Source organism: Phoca vitulina, unplaced genomic scaffold, assembly GCF_004348235.1.
Source record: "Phoca vitulina isolate PV1807 unplaced genomic scaffold, GSC_HSeal_1.0 scaffold7, whole genome shotgun sequence".
In the NCBI taxonomy this organism is placed as follows: domain Eukaryota; kingdom Metazoa; phylum Chordata; class Mammalia; order Carnivora; family Phocidae; genus Phoca; species Phoca vitulina.
In genome coordinates this window covers 23,884,357-23,903,760 of record NW_022589710.1, presented here as the reverse complement: position 1 = coordinate 23,903,760, position 19,404 = coordinate 23,884,357, and the positions used below count along the sequence as shown (strand labels likewise).

Genomic DNA, 19,404 nt, shown 5'->3' with positions numbered 1-19,404 from the left:
TCCCCCGTCCCTGCCGACTTCGTGCGGAAAACCCGTTGTAGTCTTTACAGGCTCACTCGGGACCGCCTCTGGAATCTTCCCCTTCCACGCTCTGCACCTGCCCCACAGCCCTGGGTGCGGTTCATCCCGCACTCCCTTGCTCCCCGCGCTCCTCCCGGTTCTCCGCACACCACGGCCCCTCCGGCTTTAGCTTCCTTTCCCACCCTGCCCGGTCCGTCCACACTTCACTCTCTTGCCAGCAACCTTACTCCCCTTCCCCGCCGTGCCTTGGCGACCCCGTCCCGGCTAAAGTCAAGTGGGGGGGCGGGGCGGGGAGGGACAGACACTCGGCACCGTGTCCTTCCCGCGCGGGCCACCTGGCAGCTTCGTGCGGCTGGAGCAGAGCGCGCTTCGGCAGCCGGGCCGTCCCTGCGGGTTCTCTTCCCTCCTCCGCCTCAGCCGGGCCCTAGTCCGGACCTTCTCGAAGCCGCTGCGGCCGCGGTTCCCAGTCTTTCCCTCACCCTTCTTCTCCGCCCCCCCCTCCCCGTAAGTTCATATCCTCACCTCTTCTCTTTCTTCCCCGACGACCTCACTCGCAACGAAAACTTCCTCAGCGCCCTGTCCCCCACCCTCCAGCCAACGAAGTCCTCTGCCTTCATAGTCCTACTTCCCTCATTATTTTACAGTAATCTTCTCAACAACTAATTTAATTACCTGTTGACTAAAATCCACCTTCTCAAGACCCTGCTCTGACAATTTTTCCTTCATTTTCTTGCGTTTCCAACAACTGGCTGCCGCTTCTCAGCATATAAACAAATACAGTCACCTTTCAACAGCGAGAGGGTTAGGGGCACCCAGGCCCCACGCAGTAGAAAATCCACACGTAACTTTGACTCCCCCCAAACTTAATCGCTAATAGCCTACTGTTGACTGGAAACCTTATGGATAACACAGTTAATACACATTTTGTATGTTATATATTATATACTGTATTCTTACAATAAAGTAAACTGGAAAAAAGAAATGTTATTAAGAAAATCCTAGGGAAGGGGCACCTGGGTGCCTCAGTCGGCTAAGCGGCTGCCTTCGGCTCAGGTCATGATCCCAGGGTCCTGGGATGGAGCCTCGCATCTGCTCCCTGCTCAGCGGGGAGTCTGCTTCTCCCTCTCTCCCTCTGTCCCTTCCCACCACTCATTCTCTCTCTCAAATAAATAAATATTAAAAGAAAGAAAGAAAGAAAATCCTAGGGAAGAGAAAATACATTTACAGTGCTGTGCAGATTTACTGGAAAAAAACCTGTATATAAGTGAACCTGTGTGGTTCAGACCTGTGCTGCTCAACCCTTCCTGTGGACCTTGGAGAAATGATCCTTGTGATTACTGCCAAACACCACGGCACTTTTCAATCCAGATATTCTGTGACCTCTTTACAGTAAGTAATCTCTCCGTCTTCAGTTCTTTCCTCCCTCCAATTCGCATTCCCATTATCTCCTGGTTCACCTTTCACTTCCCTGTTCATTCTCCTGTGCCACTTTTCCTCCAACTCCTCAGATGTTATGAGTTCTTAGTGCTCAGTTGTTGGCTTCATCCTTACTCTCAAAACTCTTCTTGGCAGAGCTAACACATGCCCATTTAGACTCCAATGATTCTTTTTTTTTTTTAAGATTTTATTTACTTATTTGACAGAGAGAGAGAGAGAGCGAGCACGTGCACAAGCAGGCAGAGCAGCAGGCAGAGGGAGAAGCAGACTCCCCACTGAGCAGAGAGCCCAATGTGGGGTTCAATCCCAGGACTCTGGGATCATGACCTGAGCCGAAGGCAGACGCTTAACTGACTGAGCCACCCAGGCATCCCCATGATTTTTTTTAAAAGTGGGCTCCATGCCCCAACATGGGGCTTGAACTCATGACCCTGACATCAAGACCTGAGCTGACATCAAGAGTTGGACGCTTAATCAACTGAGCCCCCCAGGAGCCCCTATCCTCCAATGATTCTTTATGTCTAGCCCAGACACCTCTCCATATATTTAACTAGTTAATGAATAGCTCCATTAAAGATACCATAAGTACTTCAAGCTCAAAAGACTCCAAACCAAATTCATCTTTCTACGCTATCCCACTTCAAACGCGCTTTCTTCTTCATAGACTCTCTATTATTAATTCTTCCCTCTTCTTTTCCTACCAAGCCCATTCTACCTCCATCCCTTCTCCAGCTCCATGGCCACTTTCAAGGTCAGCCCCACACTTTGTGCTTGATCACTGCAAGACTCTATTACTTTCCTTACACAGTCACATAGCCCTCCAGTCTCTTATCCACATTGTTCTCAAAGCAGCTTTCTAATTTGTAATATGATCATCTCATTCTTCTGCTCCAAATTTTTCAATGCTTCTTGATCTCCCACAAGGTAATGTAAACTCATCTGCATGAAACACAAAGGCTCTAGATGATATATGGTTTCTGATTTCTTGTCCAACTCCCCACCTCATGCTTACATCTAGGAACACTCAAGAATTCAGTTTCCAAAACATGCCATACTTGTATATCTTATACTAACACCCTTGCACTGCTTGTTTGTAGCAAATTGTCTCAAACTCTTCTTCTTCTGCAAATACTCCTCTACCCTCACCATCTTAACCACATGTAGAGGGTCTTTTTTGCCAGTAGTCTCATTAACTTTGTATATGCTTCTCTTAAAGCAATTTTATTTTTCTTTTATAGTTGTTGAAAGCCTGCCTTCTATATTACTAGCAATTTAAGGGAAAGAGCATGACTTTTCACTTCATAGCATAGTGCCTTCTCATGGTAGGCACTCAAATACTATATTTTTTTATCCCTGCATATAAGGAACTTGCAATCTACTTAGGGAAAGGAGTTATGTTCACAGCAAAAGTTAGGTAATGATACAAGACAGTTTAATCTTGACATCAGCAATTTCCAAACTCTGCCTGCACATTAGAATTATGTTGGGGTCTTTCAAAAATTCCTAAGTTAAGGCCACACCCCAGACCAATTAAGTCATAACATGTGGGAGTGGAACGCAGGCCTCAATGCTTTTTGAAGTTCCCTATGAGATTCTAACATGAAGTAACAGAAGGAACCACTGTAATAACAGAAGGCGCAGTTAAGACATTAGGATGGTCCAGTGTGAGCTGGTCCAGTGGTTTTCAAATGGTTCAAGTTGTAGAATGTCTGGATGTTACAGACCACTCCTTGACATCTAGCATGTCAGCTTCTCTCTCACATGCCTTCACCCATGTTATTCCCCCTGCATAAAAAAACCACACTTGGGGGGCACCTGGGTGACTCAGTCAGTTAAGTGTCTGCCTTCTGCTCAGGTCATGATCTCGGGGTCCTGGGATCAAGTCCCCGCATTGCATCGGGTTCCCTGCTCAGTGGGGAGTCTGCTTCTCCCTCTCCCTCCTCCTACTCGTGTGCTCTCTCTCTCTTTTTCTCTCTCACTCACTCACTCTCTCAAATTAATAAATAAAATCTTAAAAAAAATTTAAAAAAACCACACTTGGTCATTGGGCAACTTCTACTTCACTCAGATCCTTCCTCCTGACCCTCACAGGCAGAAACAGGGATTTTTTTCCACAATCTTCCAACTAAACCTTGTATATACTCCTTTTAAAGCAAGAGTGTATGAGCTAAGACACTATAAGTCATGCCACCAATTTAATAACAGCTTTGGTGTTAAAAAAAAGAAATTCTACTAAATTAAATACATATATATGTGTGTCTATTATTGGACACACACTGATTTCAGAAAAGTTAAAATATGAAATATTTCAGGCTTAGAATCAAGGAAATACATGTTTAATGTTCCCATATGAACTAAATGCAATTTTATGCACAAAATAAAAATATGATTGTACTGTATATTTTAATTTTTAAAAATCACATTTGTGTATGGTTCACTATTACAAATATGATTATACTTTTAGGAAGATGTAAACATTTTCTTAAATTCAAATCATAAACTACTTGAAAAATTATCACACTCCCCAAAAAGGAAGATGAAAGAAATTATCATATCTTAATAGCATATACATATCATAGCTTCATAGCATATATATATGTATATAGCTATATATATATATATAATAGCATATATATGTATATAGCATGTAGCTATATACATATATATGCAATATATGTATATGCTATTAAGATATGATTATTTCTTTCATCTTCCTTTGTATATATGTATATATATATGTATATATGTATATAGCATATATATATATATAAAATGAATTTACTTACCTGAGTAGTGAATAAGGCTGTGTTTGAAAGATCAATAAATCATTACAGTGGCCCTAATCAACATAAAAAAAGAATTATCAAGGTGTTTAAAAGAATAAAAATGCATTCATAATTTAATATTTTTATTTTGTAAATGTAAAAGAGGTTATGTACAGCAGCAAATAAATCTCTCTCCCTCTAGTTATTCACACACACACACACACACACACCCCATACATATACAGACACACACTGCTAGCCACACAAACTTTGGGTACATCACTACCATTTCTCAGTGACCAAGTTTTTACCTAACCACAACCTATACAATTGCAAATTTAAAACTCAGGTACATGTTTTTCTCTTAGAACAGTGAGTTCAAAATGAGAAAAGTAGTGATTTTCAAGCTTTTTTGTTTTTAAGCAGAACTTTCCTCTTCCAAATGATTCTTACTTTAAAATCTCTTTATCTTGTCTCTCTTTTCCAAACGGTCCCAGGATTCCCTGGGAATTCTTCATTTGGAAATCTCAGATCCAGAAGATTTTTTGAATAATGATTCTCTCATCTAAAAGTTAATGTGGAAGAATCAGCAGAAAAATGTCCCTAATCCTTTCAAATAAGGATTCAAATCTTTAAAATTTCATACCTTATGATCATGATTTTAATCAGGATTCCTATTTTAATGATAAACTCTATCCTACCAACTTCTAGTGCCAAGAAAAAGAAGAGAAACCACAAAATTTGCTTTTTAATTAAATGCAAAGTCGTGGTTTTAATCTTTTGTTGAAGCACTGAATTCTCAGCCAAAGAAAGTTCTAAAATTTTCAATGTACGTAACGTTTAAATTGAGGCTTCCAAACTATAAAGTAAACCAAATCCCCTGGAGAGAAGCCAGCTCATTTCAGGTTTCGCTGCTTGGCAGGCACAACTCTGGAGATAACTATGTCTGAAAAGATGTCAGGGAGAGAACTGGTCCCAATGTGGCTGGATTCTGGCTGGTGCCTCCTGTCCCTGCCAGCTCAGAGTTCCGCTGTTCCCAAACGTCCTCCACCAACCAGAGCAACCAATCCTGAGCTCCTGTCCCATCACAACACAGTAGGAGCATGGCCACCTTGCTCTGAATTCCCCAAGGTGCAAGGAGTGAAAGAACAATACTCTCCAAATGCTACTCATTTATTTCTTTGACCTTAGTTTTATCAAATTTTAAAACTGGAATGCTTTAATCTTAAATATAAAATGGGTAAAGCAGTGGCAAAAGACACATAAAGTAAAAAGAAACTACACTTTAAAATTTCAAGCTACTTTCCTCTTGATGGGAGAAGCTAGCATTGGTGTTCTAGTTATTAAGTGAGGGAGCAAATTTCATGAGTATTTATTACTATATTTAGTAGTTTACATATACATTATATATATTCTTATAAAATATCAATTATAACTTGCTAATATTTTAATTTAATACAATTATAAACACCCATACTATGGTGAGACTCAAAGAGAAAAGGAAGAGTCATCCTTTAAAAGCTTTTCTTAATAATTTGACTAATGAGGTTAATAGACCTATTTTGATTTGTAAACTCAAAATACCCTGAAATACTTCACAAAAGTCACTCATTCTGAAGATTAATCACACTACAGAGTAACATTTCATATTCTTCCATATTTTGCAATGTGGGACTATCAACAATTTTAGTTTGAATAACAAAACTACTCAGAGGAAATATTTAGATATGAAATTTTCTTACTGTATCCAAGGAAAGTAAATCATCTTTGCTCCCACCAAATACCATTATTTCATTTTCTTTCCCCAAACAGGCTGTATGCCATAACCTATAATTGAAAATTATAAGCAGAGTAAAATACTATGAAAAAAGAAACTGTATGTGACATATAAGTCAATTTTAAACTGCACACTTCACATTTAATCTATTTCAAAATGGGCATGATTGAACTTGAACCTTTGGCATATCCTAAAAAAGATTCTGAAGATTCCTCTAGAATCACTAAAACATTAGCTTCTCATTAAATCACGTCAATGAAGGAGATGACCCCTAATAACTCTTTTCTACTATATCCCCCAACCTTTTTCTAGCCTCATAGATATTATCACTGAAATAAAATTAATTAAAAAGGAACTAATCATCCTATTGCTGAACTGGACCTTTTCCCCAATTTTCTTATTACTACCTGCCATGTTACTGTTTTCAACATTTTTGACTTTTCTTTCCTGTTCTCTGTTCCCCATCATCTGACAAACCCAACTCGGCCATCCCTTCACATTTACACTGTCACACTACTTATCACCCTGGGCACAGAATATCCGACTTGTTCCTCATTTTTCTGTCTCTAGTCTCTCTCAGCTACATTTAAGCTGATAACATTTTTCAAATGTTTTTAACCATGGACATGTCCTGGTCAGGAAGCAACTGTGCCATCTTGCTTAGCCTCATATGCATGATCAACAATTATTTCTTTTCCCCATAATTCTTAATTCTTGCCCCCCCCCGCAATGAACCCTCTACTCTGGCCAAGTTCATTTATTTGCGTCCCCTAAGAGAAAAGCTTATCTATCTGTAGGCTTTAGTTCACCCTGTTTCTTATGCTTAAGATGATAAATCATTCTTTCAGGACTTTAAACACAGGTTCAAAATCCCCAGGAAGTATCCAAATACCCAAACAACCTGGCTCTGTTGCCCTCCCTGGTTAGCACCTTTGAACACTTACGTGCTCATTTTATAATCTTCCCACTTACATTTGAAGATAAACTGCTCTATATACTACTTTAATTATTTGCTATGTGGATCTTCTAAAGGTCCAAACGTGAGGTCCTTAGATCACAACTTGCCAGTGGTGAGCTGGAAGTGGCTTCCAGCTCAGGGAAACCAGTTCTGCCTGTCTCTATCCAAATCCATGTTCAGTGCCATCACGGAGGGAGCTTGAAACTGGCCATGGTGAAAACCAGCAAATGCTACAAATTTGGCTTTTCGTTTTGTTTTTCCTGGAAAGCAGCTGTTAACCCTTTCCCAGCACACCACTGCAACATGGGAAATCTAATTTTATGCTTCTCCTTAAAAATGCCTAAATATGGTGTTCTGCATCCAGTGGGTGCTCAAAAACTCTAATTAACAAAAGCAAATACAAAAAACCACCATAATTTATTCAATTATTAAATAAATTATTTCATAAGAGTAGAGCATCTAATGTTCTTTTGGAAATGGTCTGATAGCTCACAGTCATCTCCAATTTCACCTTATTTACAAAGCATAATCTTATGTTTGATAAAATTCAATATTTCTGGGAGCTCTCTCAGGACAAAAACATACATGTAAAGTTCTCAATTTTAGAAGATAAATCAAGAATTTTACAAAGTCATTGCTTTCACTCTGAGAGAATTTTGATGACTTCCCTTAATAGACCAAATTGCTGAAGCAACAGACACCCCAATTACACATTATCACTTCTTTTATTACCACATAACTTGTTTTTAGTACATTTATCCTTTTCACTTAACTCCCACAACTGCAAACAGTAGGATTATGCACAATTGGTTACATCAAGTACTTTCCTCAAACGATCGCTCACACATTCAATGACAGTTGCACTCGGGACCCAGGATAGAACTGAGTCATAAGAGATTTTGTTTAGGAACTACTCTGCCCAATTCTCCAACTTATATGTTAGAACATAAATTGATATAAGTCTTCATCGACACCCAGATTATGGTGTGGGCTTTGGGGAATTGGATAAAGGAAATGGAATATAAGGAACGTTTAATTTCCGGGAGAGAAGGCCATGTGTAACCTCGACAACAGTCATGGGATCCGTCAGGAAGTACCTGAGGCTCTGTAAGTCAACACTTTGTTGGACTTCTTTTATAGACCCATTAAAAAAAGGGTCCTTGCTGACAGCCACTTATACAGGCAATGAGATGTGGCTAGGTAGATGGCCTTTCAGCCAAGCCTTGCTCTAACTAAGGTGAGACCTGGAAGAGAGAGCACCACCCTACAGAATAGTGGTTTTCAACCAGGGCTGATTTTTGCCCCCAAAGGACATTTGACAATATCTGAAATATTTTTGATTGTCACAACTCCAGGTGTGTGTGTGGGGGGAGGGGCAGTACTACCGGCCTCTAGTGGGTGAAGGCCAAAGACGCTGCTAAACATCTTCCAGTGCACAGGACACCCCTAATGACAAAGGATAATTTGGTCCAAAATGTCAATAGTGCCGAGGTCGAGAAACCCTGCTGTAGGATTACAAGAGGAGAATTGGGCCATTTACATTTCAAATTATAACTTGAAACAGTTTGCACAAAATGTATTTAGATGTTAAATTCTCACTCATAAAAAATTAGTATACATACACACACATATATATATATGTTCTCCTTACACTAAACTGTATCCCACCTGTTCTCCTCCTCACCTCATACCTGAAGATAGATCTGCCTCTGTCTTATCTGCCTTAGGGAAACTCTGGCCTGGACTTCATCATCGAAGAACACTGGAAAGCCTTTCCTGCCTTGATTTTGGTGACATCTAGCTTGCAACCTGATGTTTTGTCTATAGACTGATAGTTTATGTCCTCTCACAGCTGCTCTAAACTTATCACCTAAACATTCTAATAAAGCATATTATTTACATGACACATCAGCTGAATTCAAAGAAATCTCTTTACATAGCTCAGTTCTAACTGATATTATTATTAATAATAGTTGTGTTGCTCTAATTACTTATTAAGGATTGAATTATAAAATAGGAGCAATTTAAAAATTAAACATATTCTTACTACCACTTTGGTCCAAAATTAATGCATTCGTATAATTAAATAACTGGAAGAGAACTAAGAGCTTCTCCAGTCCAAGTCCCTCATTTCATGGGATGAAGAAATTAATGCTCAGTTTCTTTTAAGTGACTTTCCCAAAGCCAAAAAGCTAAGTAGTAGCTGAGCAAGGATTAGAATGCTGGGCTCCCATATCTTAATATAAAACTCTTTAAATTAAAAAATGCATTTCAAAAGATCCAAATTGCTAAAATAATACATTCCAATGAATTTTTACACATGAAAATATAAGAGTCACATATGTAATTATGATAAACTCTAAATGTTTTATACATATTAATATAGATACAGACACTGAAATATATACACATTTTTTTCAGGCCTTTTTCTCAGGTAAGTTACTTAATTGCCACTTATTAAACTTCTGAAATGCATACCAGTAAGTTGACTTCACACTTGTATACATAATCTATAGCAAAAAAAAATTCTGAAATACATGGCATGCAGAAGAGTAAACTCCATTACTAACTCTAATGATTATAATGTGTTGACTCTGAATTTCCCATGAATATATTTTTATTATACTACTCTCTCAAGTTAGAAAAAAAAGAATTACAATACTAATGTGGTTTTCTTTGTACAGTTGACCCTTGAACAACGCAGGGGTTGGGGTGCTGATACCCCCCAGCATTGAAAATCAACATATGGTTTTTGGCTCCTCAAAACTTAAGTACTAATAGCCTATTGTTGACCAGAAGCCTTATCAATAGCATAAAGTCAATTAATACATATTTTGTATATGTATTATGTACTGTATTCTTACAATAAAGTAAGCTAGAGAAAAGAAAACGTTATAAACAAAACAAAACAAACAAATAAATAAAAAGCAAAATCAGACCTACGAATACAGAGAACAAACTGATGATTGACAGAGGAAAAGGGAGTGGGGAGGATGGGCAAAACGGGGGAAGGGGATTGGGAGATACAGGCTTCCAGTTATGGATGAATAAGTCATGGGAATAAAAGGTACAGCATACAGAATACAGTCAATGACACTGTAGTAGCGTCTGGGGACAGATGGTGCCTGCGATTATGGCGAGCATAGATTAACGTATAGAGGTGTTGAATCACCATGTTGTACACCTGAAACTCATGTAACATTGTGTGTCAACTACACTCACATTTTAAAAAAGAAAATGTTATTAAGAAACTCATATGGAAAATACATTTACAGTACTGTGTTTATTAAAAAAAATCCATGTAATAAGTGGATCCATGCAATTCAAACTCGTGTTGTTCAAGGATCAATTGTAGTCTAATAATATATTGTTTCTACAACTTTTACTCTATAATATATGACAAATAGTTAACATATTTCTTTTTCAAAAAATTCATATTAATGAACACATCAGTTAATTAAAATAATAATCTGCCATCTATTTGATCAACATGAAAGTAATTTTCTTATTAAATTGCAAAAAACCTCTTCCAAAAACAAGTAACTACTAAAGCCATCCCCATTCTTGTCTACTTATCAAAAATATTAACATTATATGATACTTCCAATTTCTTAGCCTTTTCATATTATCAGGCAAGATTATACATTTACCTAATTTACCTATAATTTACCTAAAAGAGTAACATTTTCAAATATGCAAATATGGATGAAAACAGAATAGGCCACTTCTAACAATCAGACATAATTAAAATGATAATTAAATTACTTAGTTAACATCAAGCTTATTTGAAAGATATCTTTCTTGATGATTTACAATTTTAATGGCAAACACTACAAAATCAGTGCTATATTTTAATACTCCAGAAATTCTTAACTATTTTACTATTCATTAACTTCTAGACTTACCTGGGTCTTGTTTTAGGTAAGTGTGTAAGTTGTTTCCAACCATTTGTTATGACATTATAAATCCAACCATCACCTGCAATTATGACAGTTCAGAAATTAAGATTAGGTCTTTGGGATAAAATTTAATTTTTTCCCCAAATTTATCTGCTACATTTATGCAACTATCTTTTGTGTGTATGCATACTTTCTCACAAAAATTTTCAGAGATATACAAAAGTAGAGTGACCATGACAATGAACCTTCACATACCCCAGATTCAACAACTATCAAGATTTTGTCACAGGTGCTCCATTTAGCTCTTTTTTGTTATTCCTGTGGCTCAATTACTCTAAAGCAAATCCTAGATCTCCTGTCATTTTCCCCATATATACTTCAGTAAACATTGCTTTAAAAAATACATTGTTTACAGAACCACAATGCCATTATCATAGTCAACAAAATTAAAATAATTCTTTTTTTTTTTTTTTTAAGATTTTATTTATTTATTTGGGAGAGAGAACGAGTGGGGTGAGGGGCAGAGAGAGAAGGAGGCTCTCCACTGAGCAGGGAGCCCAATGTGCGGCTTGATCCCAGGACCCTGGGATCATGACCTGAGCCGAAGGCAGACGCTTAACCAACTGAGCCACCCAGGAGCCCCAAAATAATTCTTGATATCATATAATACCCAGAAGTTAAGCCCAGGAGGACACCGACTGAACTAAGAGCTAGGACATGGAATTCCCCACATGTCAATGACCAAAAACACCAAATAGGAATTCAAAACATTACAGCTCAAAAAGACATGATATTAAACAACCCCTACTGAAACAAATAGATGTCAGTTTTTTATTAGATTCCAAATCTCTTTTAATTAAAAACCTTCAAATTGGAGAAGCATAATCATCTGCAATAACTAACATCCCCTACTAGAAACTCCTGTTTCTCTAACCAACTTTTGGAGTTTGTTTGCTGCCTGATGCATAGTTGATGCTCAATAAATCGTTGTTGAAAAATAAAAAGTTGTTTCCAGATCCTATATGGAATTGCATAAATGAGGTTTCTTATGAAAACCCCTCTAGTCATGGAAAACTTCGAGTTAAGAAAACACAAGACATCTAACCTATCAAACTAAGAAGTGGATACTCTTAGTCATTTGTCTATCCTGATGCCATAATTTTACTGCTGGGAAAAAAAAAAACAACAACAACCCTATTACAAAACCATAGCCATTGGAATCAGCAGTAACAGGAGTTTAAAGATTCTGGCTAAGCACTTTCCTTTAGAGTTCTGGAACAAAAAGAGAAGCAACTGGCCTTCCCACCTTATATTTCCAGAGCCTTCTGGGGAAGACTGTTCTTCTAATCCCCATTCCAGCCTACAGTGTAAGTATCTGGATCAAAAATCAGGAAGGCACAGAATCACAGAATATTATAGTTGAAAGGGGCTTTAATTCATCTAGGTTCAACCATCACCCTTTCTTTTCTATATACCTAGGAAACAGGAGAACATGGAGAGCCAAAGGTACTAAAGCGAAGGGGTCTTCTAATTCTTAATACAAGCACACAGCTGGGGATAAAGGTAAACCAGAAAATTAAAAAAGAAAGAAAGAAAGACACCTTACATATCAAATACAATTAAGAAAAAAAAAATGAGATAATAATTGTAGGCTAAACTTTAATTGACTTACTTAATGGAATATTGTCTGCACTTAGTCCACCAAATAGAAAAAGTTTATCATCAGCTATTGGTGTTAAAGTATGCCATGACCGATGTTTGGGGTTTTCTCCATTAACAGGAATCCTGTGGCAAGGGAAAAAAAAAAATATAAAAATCTAGTTACTATGTTAGTCAAAATAAAAGGTTTCTGATCCTCTCAGATTAAAGTAAAAAACTGCCTTCATGGGGCACCTGGGTAGCTCAGTCAAGCGTCTGCCTTCAGCTCAGGTCATGATCTCAGGGTCCTGGGATTGAGCCCCACATTGGGCTCCCTGCTTGGCGGGAAGCCTGCTTCTCCCTCTCCCACTCCCCCTGCTTGTGTTCCCTCTCTCGCTGTGTCTCTCTCTGTCAAATAAGTAAATAAAAAATCTTAAAAAAAAAAAAATCTTTCCATTTAGCTCATTCCACCTGGTCACAGAACACAGACTGAAAATTATGAAGTCAATTCCCAGTTAATTCCCAGTGCATACTTCGTATCATTCTTGTTGTTTAATCCATATAACTTCTTCAATTTTTCAACATAATTATTTTCATGTCTGTAACTTTTTATTGTTGGCCCATGTTTAATTTTATATTTTCAGCTGATTTCTTCAAGGATATTATGGGGTTTGGGTGTTGTTGTTTTACTTTGGTTTACTTGCTGTACAACTTCCCAAAGCTTCTTTACCTGAAAATGCTAGCTACTCTAGCTTCAAAATAAAAGTATGCAGGGGTGCCTGGGTGGCTAAGTCAGGTAAGGGGCTGCCTTCAGCTCGGGCATGATCCCAGGGTCCTGGGATCGAGCCCCATGTCAGGCTCCCTGCTCAATGGGGAGTCTGCTTCTCCTTCTCCCTCTGTTCCGCCGCCCTCTCATGCTCCCGGTCTCTCTCTCTCTCAAATAAATGAATAAAACCTTTAAAATAAATAAATAAATAAATAAATAAATAAATAAATAAATAAATAAAATAAAAGTAGGCCTGGGTGGCACAGTCAGATAAGTGTCTGTGTTCGGCTCAGGTCATGATTCCAGGGTCCTGGGATTGAGTCCGGCATCGGGCTCCCTGCTCAGCAGGAGGCCTGCTTCTCCCTCTGCCTCTCCCCCCAACCCTGGCTTGTGCTCTCTCTCTCTCTCTCTCCTCACTCTCTCTCTTAAATAAATAAAATCTAAAAAACGAAACAAAACAAAAAAACAAAGACACCCCAAGAAAAGAAAATGACAGGCCAATATTGCTCACGAACATAGATGCAAAAATCCTCACCAAAATATTAGTAAATCAAATCCAAAAAATTAAAAGAATTATACACCATGACCAAATAAGACTTATTCCCAGTATGCAAGGCTGTTCAACATTCAAAAAGCAGCTAATGGAATCCACCATATCAATAGGCTAAAGAAAAATCAAATGGTCATATCAATAGAAGCAGAAAAATAGAAGCACTGGGTTTCCTGCTTAGCAGGGAGTCTGCTCCTCTCTCTCTCTGTCCCTCCCCACTGCTCATTCTCTCTCTCTCTCAAATAAATAAACAAAATCTTAAAAAAAAAGTATGCAAACCACTCCAGTTCCAGAATAAACCTCTAAAGATTCCAAAACAAATACTGTCCTATTCTTTTTTTTTAAAGATTTTATTTATTTATTTGACAGAGAGAGACACAACGAGAGAGGGAACACAAGCAGGGGGAGTGGGAGAGGGAGAAGCAGGCTTCCCACGGAGCAGGGAGCCCGATGAGGGGCTCGATCCCAGGACCCTGGGATCATGACCTGAGCTGAAGGCAGATGCTTAACGACTGAGCCACCCAGGCACCCCAAATACTGTCCTATTCTTAAAAAAATAAAAACCTAAGTACAAAAGTTTAATTTAGGAGGTGAGAAGATACCATTCTCCAGCATTCTGGAATGTCCCAGAATAATATGGGTCATTTGTGGAAGATACAATTATTTTTTCCAAAATGGAAATATTTTTATGGTTTGTGCTGACTATAAGAACCATTTTGGTGATTAACATAACAATAAAAAATTTTAAAAAAGAATCATTTTGGTTACAAAATGTTCAACAACCACAAAAGTATTTTTTTTCCACAAAAGTATTTTTAAAAAGGAGAGTTCTTTTATAATCCTGTCCTCCAGCAATAAGAAATCATAACAATTTGGTATCTATCTTTCTAGGTTTTAATGTACATATAAACATATTTATTAAAAATGTAAATGGGATCATATATTCTATTCTGCAACTTTTTTCATTCAATTAATATGTTGTAGAATATTTCTATAACTTCCTTTGGTAATGGAAGCATAGTAGCCCACTGGGCAAATGTACCATGATTTAAACAATCCCCACTTGTGAACATGAGGGTTGACTGCCAGTTCTTGGTTTTATAATAATGTTGTAAAACAAACGCACACATGTGCACATGTCCAGTTACTGTTTGGAGAAATTCTGGGTCAAAGTAGAAATTCCATTTTACGTTTTATTTTTTTTTAAGATTTTATTTATTTGACACAGAGGGAGAGAGAGCAAACACAAGCAGGGGGATCAGCAGGGAGAGCGAGAAGCACGCTCCCCGCTGAACAGGGGGCCCAACACCGCGGGGCTCGATCCCAGGATCCCGGGATCATGACCTGAGCCAAAGGCGGATGCTTACCCAACCGGGCGCCTCTGGCTTGCATACTTTTATTTTATTTTACATTTTAAACATGTTACCCCCCCATTTTACATTTTAAACATATTGCCAAACTACCTTCCCGAAAAACTGTACCAATTTATACTCCTGCTAATTGTGTTGTTATAACCTAGCACACACTGGTTATTTGTGATTATTTTTATCTGATAAATGAAAACTATTATTTTTAGTTCCATTTCTTTGATTGTCTATAAGGTTGAACATCTTTTTTTTTTTTTTTTAAGATTTTATTTATTTGACAGAGAGACACAGTGAGAGAGGGAACACAAGCAGGGGGAATGGGAGAGGGAGAAGCAGGCTTCCTGTTGAGCAGGGAGCCCGATGCTGGGCTTGATCCCAGGACGCTGGGATCATGACCTGAGCCGAAGGCAGATGCTTAACGACTGAGCCACCCAGGTGCCCCTGAACATCTTTTTAAAATAATTTTTGGGGGCACCTGGGTGGCTCAGTTGGTTAAGCATCTGCCTTTAGCTTGGGTCATGGTCTCAGAGCCCTGGGATGGAGTCCTGTGTTGGGCCCCCTGCTCAGTGGGGAGTCTGCTTCTCCATCTCCCTTTGCTCCTCCCCCTACTCATGCTTTCTCTCTCTCTCTCTCTCACTCTGTGTGTGTCTCTCTCAAATAAATAAAAGCTTTTAAAAAATAAAATAATTTTTGCCCATTTGTATTTCTCGTATGAGTTGCTCATTTATGTTCTTTCTTTGTCCACTTTTCTGTTGGATTATTTGTCTTTTTCTTACTGATTTTCTAAGTTCCTGTGGATTTAAGCCCTGTAAAAAATACTGCAAGTGCACCCAGGTGCCTCAGTCTGTTATGCATCTGCCTTCAGCTCGGGTCATGATCTCAGGGTCCTCGGATCCAGCTACACATTGGGCTCCCTGCTCAGTGGGGAGCCTGTTTCTCCTTCTCTCTCTGCCCCTCTCCCCACTGGTGCTTTCTCTCTCTCTCAAATAAATAAATAAAATCTTAAAAAAAAATGCTGCAAATATGACTTCTAATTTGTTTTTTGTTTGCATTTTCCAATTTGCCTTTTAACTTTGGTACAGTTTTCTATTTTTTTTAAAGATTTTTATTTATTTATTTATTTATTTGAGGGGCGCCTCAGTCAGTTAAGCATTTGCCTTCAGCTCAGGTTATGATCTTAGAGTCCTGGGATCAAGCCCCATGTCGGGCTCCCCGTTCCGTGGGGAGTCTGTTTCTCCCTCTCCCTCTCCCCCTCCCCATTGTTCGTGCTCTTTCTTGCTCTCTCTCTCAAGTAAATAAAATCTTAAAAACAAAACAAAACAAATAAAGATTTTATTTATTTATCTGAGAGAGAGAGAGCACAAGCAGTAAGAGAGGGAGAAGCAGGCTCCCCGCTGAGCAGGGAGCCCACCGCAGGGCTTGATCCCAGGACCCCAAGATCAAGACTGGAAAGCAGACACTCAACCGACTGGGCCACCCAGGTGCCCTGGGGTTTATACCATCTTTAGAAAAACTTTCTCCATGCCAAGATTTTAAAGACAATCTGCTATAATTTTTTTTCTGGCAGTTTCACAGTTTCATTTTTAATAGCATTTCTATTTTAGAATAATATATAGCTCTGATTCCATCTCATGACACGAACAGCTGAAGTGATAGCTAAATAGATTTATGCTATTGTTAAATATATATTTTGAACTACAATTAAAATCTGACTTTTACCTACTTCATTATCTGTTTACTTGTGATGACCCCAATAAACTCTTCCTTCATTTCTTCTACTGACCAGTTCTCAAGAATATTTAGTACAAAACCAGTACTTTTACATAATCAATTTTAAACTGCTAGTATTCTCATGTTTTATTTAGTTTAGTTAAAGAACAAACTCTGCATTTAAATCTGTATATTCTTTGCTTAGACATATAATCTGAAGGAAAAAGATACTAATTCAGTTCTAGAGACTCAAATTTGGATTATGGTCCCAAAGAGACACACACACACACACACACACACACACACACACACACAAATGCCTTTCGATTAAAATATACTTAAATCTCAAACTTACCTTCCAGACCAAGTCCAGGTATCTAAGTTCAGATAGTGCAAATCATTCATCCTAGTTTGCTAAAATAAAAGTGTGTTAAGTTAGTCTGTATTTTACATTTTTCATGGGCTAAAATTTTGGTTTTAAAATTATTTCAGATTAAAAATAGACCATCTGCATTTTACTTAACATAAGAAGTTTATATATTGGGAAACAATGCTAAGTGTTAATCAAATTAATATAGAGCTACCCAATTAATTTGTCAAGGGGGAAAGGAAGAAATGGGTTTAAACTAACAAGATTTAGATGTTCAGAAATTAAACTTTTCTGGTTATGCACTGAAGTGAAGGATTCTCCTCATTAAAATATGATTTATAAATCATCTGTGATGACTCATGTATAGTCTGTTTAGGGGATGGAAAATAAGTAAAAGTTATTACTGAACAGCATTTTAGTATCTAGATAATTTGAATAGTTATTTGTTCCCCAAAATCAGAAAATAATTTTTGTAAGAAGAATCACACATAAAAATACCATTTCCATTAAAAACACTAACCAAAACACGTCCGCCAAAAATATAGCCCTTATTTCCAAGAACTGCACATGTGTGCGCGGCTCGCGGCTGTGGAGGAACTCCATCCTGCAAGCAGAGATGAGAAAACACAGTGCAAAGCCTTGAAACATCTCTAAAGGAGTCCCACTCCTACGCTCAGTATGAGAAATACCTGGCCACCAAATCACCATTACCCCTGTAATTCAGTAAAAATCCTAATGCAGGGGCACCTGGGTGGCTCAGTCGTTAAGCACCTGCCTTTGGCTCAGGTCATGATCCCAGAGTCCTGGGATCGAGCCCCGCATCTGGCTCCCTGCTCAGCGGGAAGCCTGCTTCTCCCTCTCCCACTCCCCATGCTTGTGTTCCCTCTCTCACTGTGTCTCTCTCCGTCAAATAAATAAATAGAATCTTAAAAAAAAAAAAAAATCTCATGCAAAAGTTCATTCTAAATAGTAATGATTATAGACAAACACTGCTCTTCAAGAATGAAATTTAGGGGCGCCTAGTTGGCCCAGTCGCTTGGCATCTGACTCTTGGTTTCAGCTCAGGTCATGATCTCAGGGTTGTGAGATCGAGCCCTGCCTTCCATGGGTGCTCAGCTGGGAGGCTGCTTGAGATTCTCTATCTTCCCCTCCTTCTGTCCCTCCCCCTGCTCCTGTGCACGCTCTCTTTCTCTCAATAAATAAATCTTAAAAAAAAAAAGAATGAAATTTACTCACCCTGATCTTTACTTTTTAAAGTGTTTTTCTTAAATGCCTGACACTATTTAGCAAAATAAAATTTCATGTAAATTTCAGCTTGAAATATAAAGATTTAAAAATCAAATTTAAAAGATTCTCTCTCTCCTTCCCACTCTCTCTCCCCACACCCTTCCCCCACAGAGTTCATATTATGAGTAAGCAGTACACAGTGTGACGATCTCAGAGACTCTAAAAAATCACATCTGCCCCCTCAAACTCTTGGTGTCTCAAATTCTACAATAAGAACTTCACTCTTGCCTTAAGCCAAACAGTGCTTTACCTCTTACTAAAACTCTTCCCATTAACTGATAACACTTTTCTATACTTTACTTTGAATAAATATAGCAGATCTTTTCTCCAGAGAAGTTTTGGATTGGTGTGAAAAGAGAGAATGTAATGGGCAGATGAATGAATGAGATTTGAAAGAAAAATTTTCTGCATAATTTCCATGTGTTCATGGTGGGTGCCTTTGTGTATGCATTTCAGTCCAAGTTCGGAAAGAACTTTTTCAACATTTTCAGCGCATTGGCTCCTGAATGTGGGCACAGGACATTTAAGCTCTACCACCAATATCATAACTCTCTAGACTTTTCAGGCTTACTTGAATGACTGTCCTGAAGCCAACACAGTAAGAAATAATTCAGATATTACCAGTTTAACACTTAAATGAGAGAGAAGAGAACCTTTTGAAATGTGGTTCCCAGCCATTCCAGCAAGACAAAATCTTTATTATTACCCCATTCCTGATCTGAAATTTTGGAAAAATTATTCTACTATATACACATTTATTATGAAATAAATACCAAACTTCTATCAAATGCATTTATTAGCCACCTAAAGCTTCTGAATAAACTGAGTTCATGTAATTCCAAACAAAAACAAAGAAAGG

The 19,404-nt window shown here is 38.2% G+C and overlaps 1 protein-coding gene across 1 annotated transcript in view; it reads right to left on the bottom strand.

Annotated features, from left to right (window-relative positions):
- The window catches only part of KLHDC1 (kelch domain containing 1), a 48,721-nt gene that overhangs the window by 4,422 nt on the left and 24,895 nt on the right, over positions 1 to 19,404 (bottom strand). The window contains exons 7-12 of the mRNA XM_032405036.1: positions 17,779 to 17,862; positions 17,244 to 17,302; positions 12,530 to 12,642; positions 10,864 to 10,936; positions 5,966 to 6,050; positions 4,245 to 4,297 (exon numbers count right to left, since the gene is read on the bottom strand). Coding sequence (XP_032260927.1) covers positions 4,245 to 4,297; positions 5,966 to 6,050; positions 10,864 to 10,936; positions 12,530 to 12,642; positions 17,244 to 17,302; positions 17,779 to 17,862 — 467 coding nt within the window. The remainder of the gene's footprint in view (positions 1 to 4,244; positions 4,298 to 5,965; positions 6,051 to 10,863; positions 10,937 to 12,529; positions 12,643 to 17,243; positions 17,303 to 17,778; positions 17,863 to 19,404) is intronic.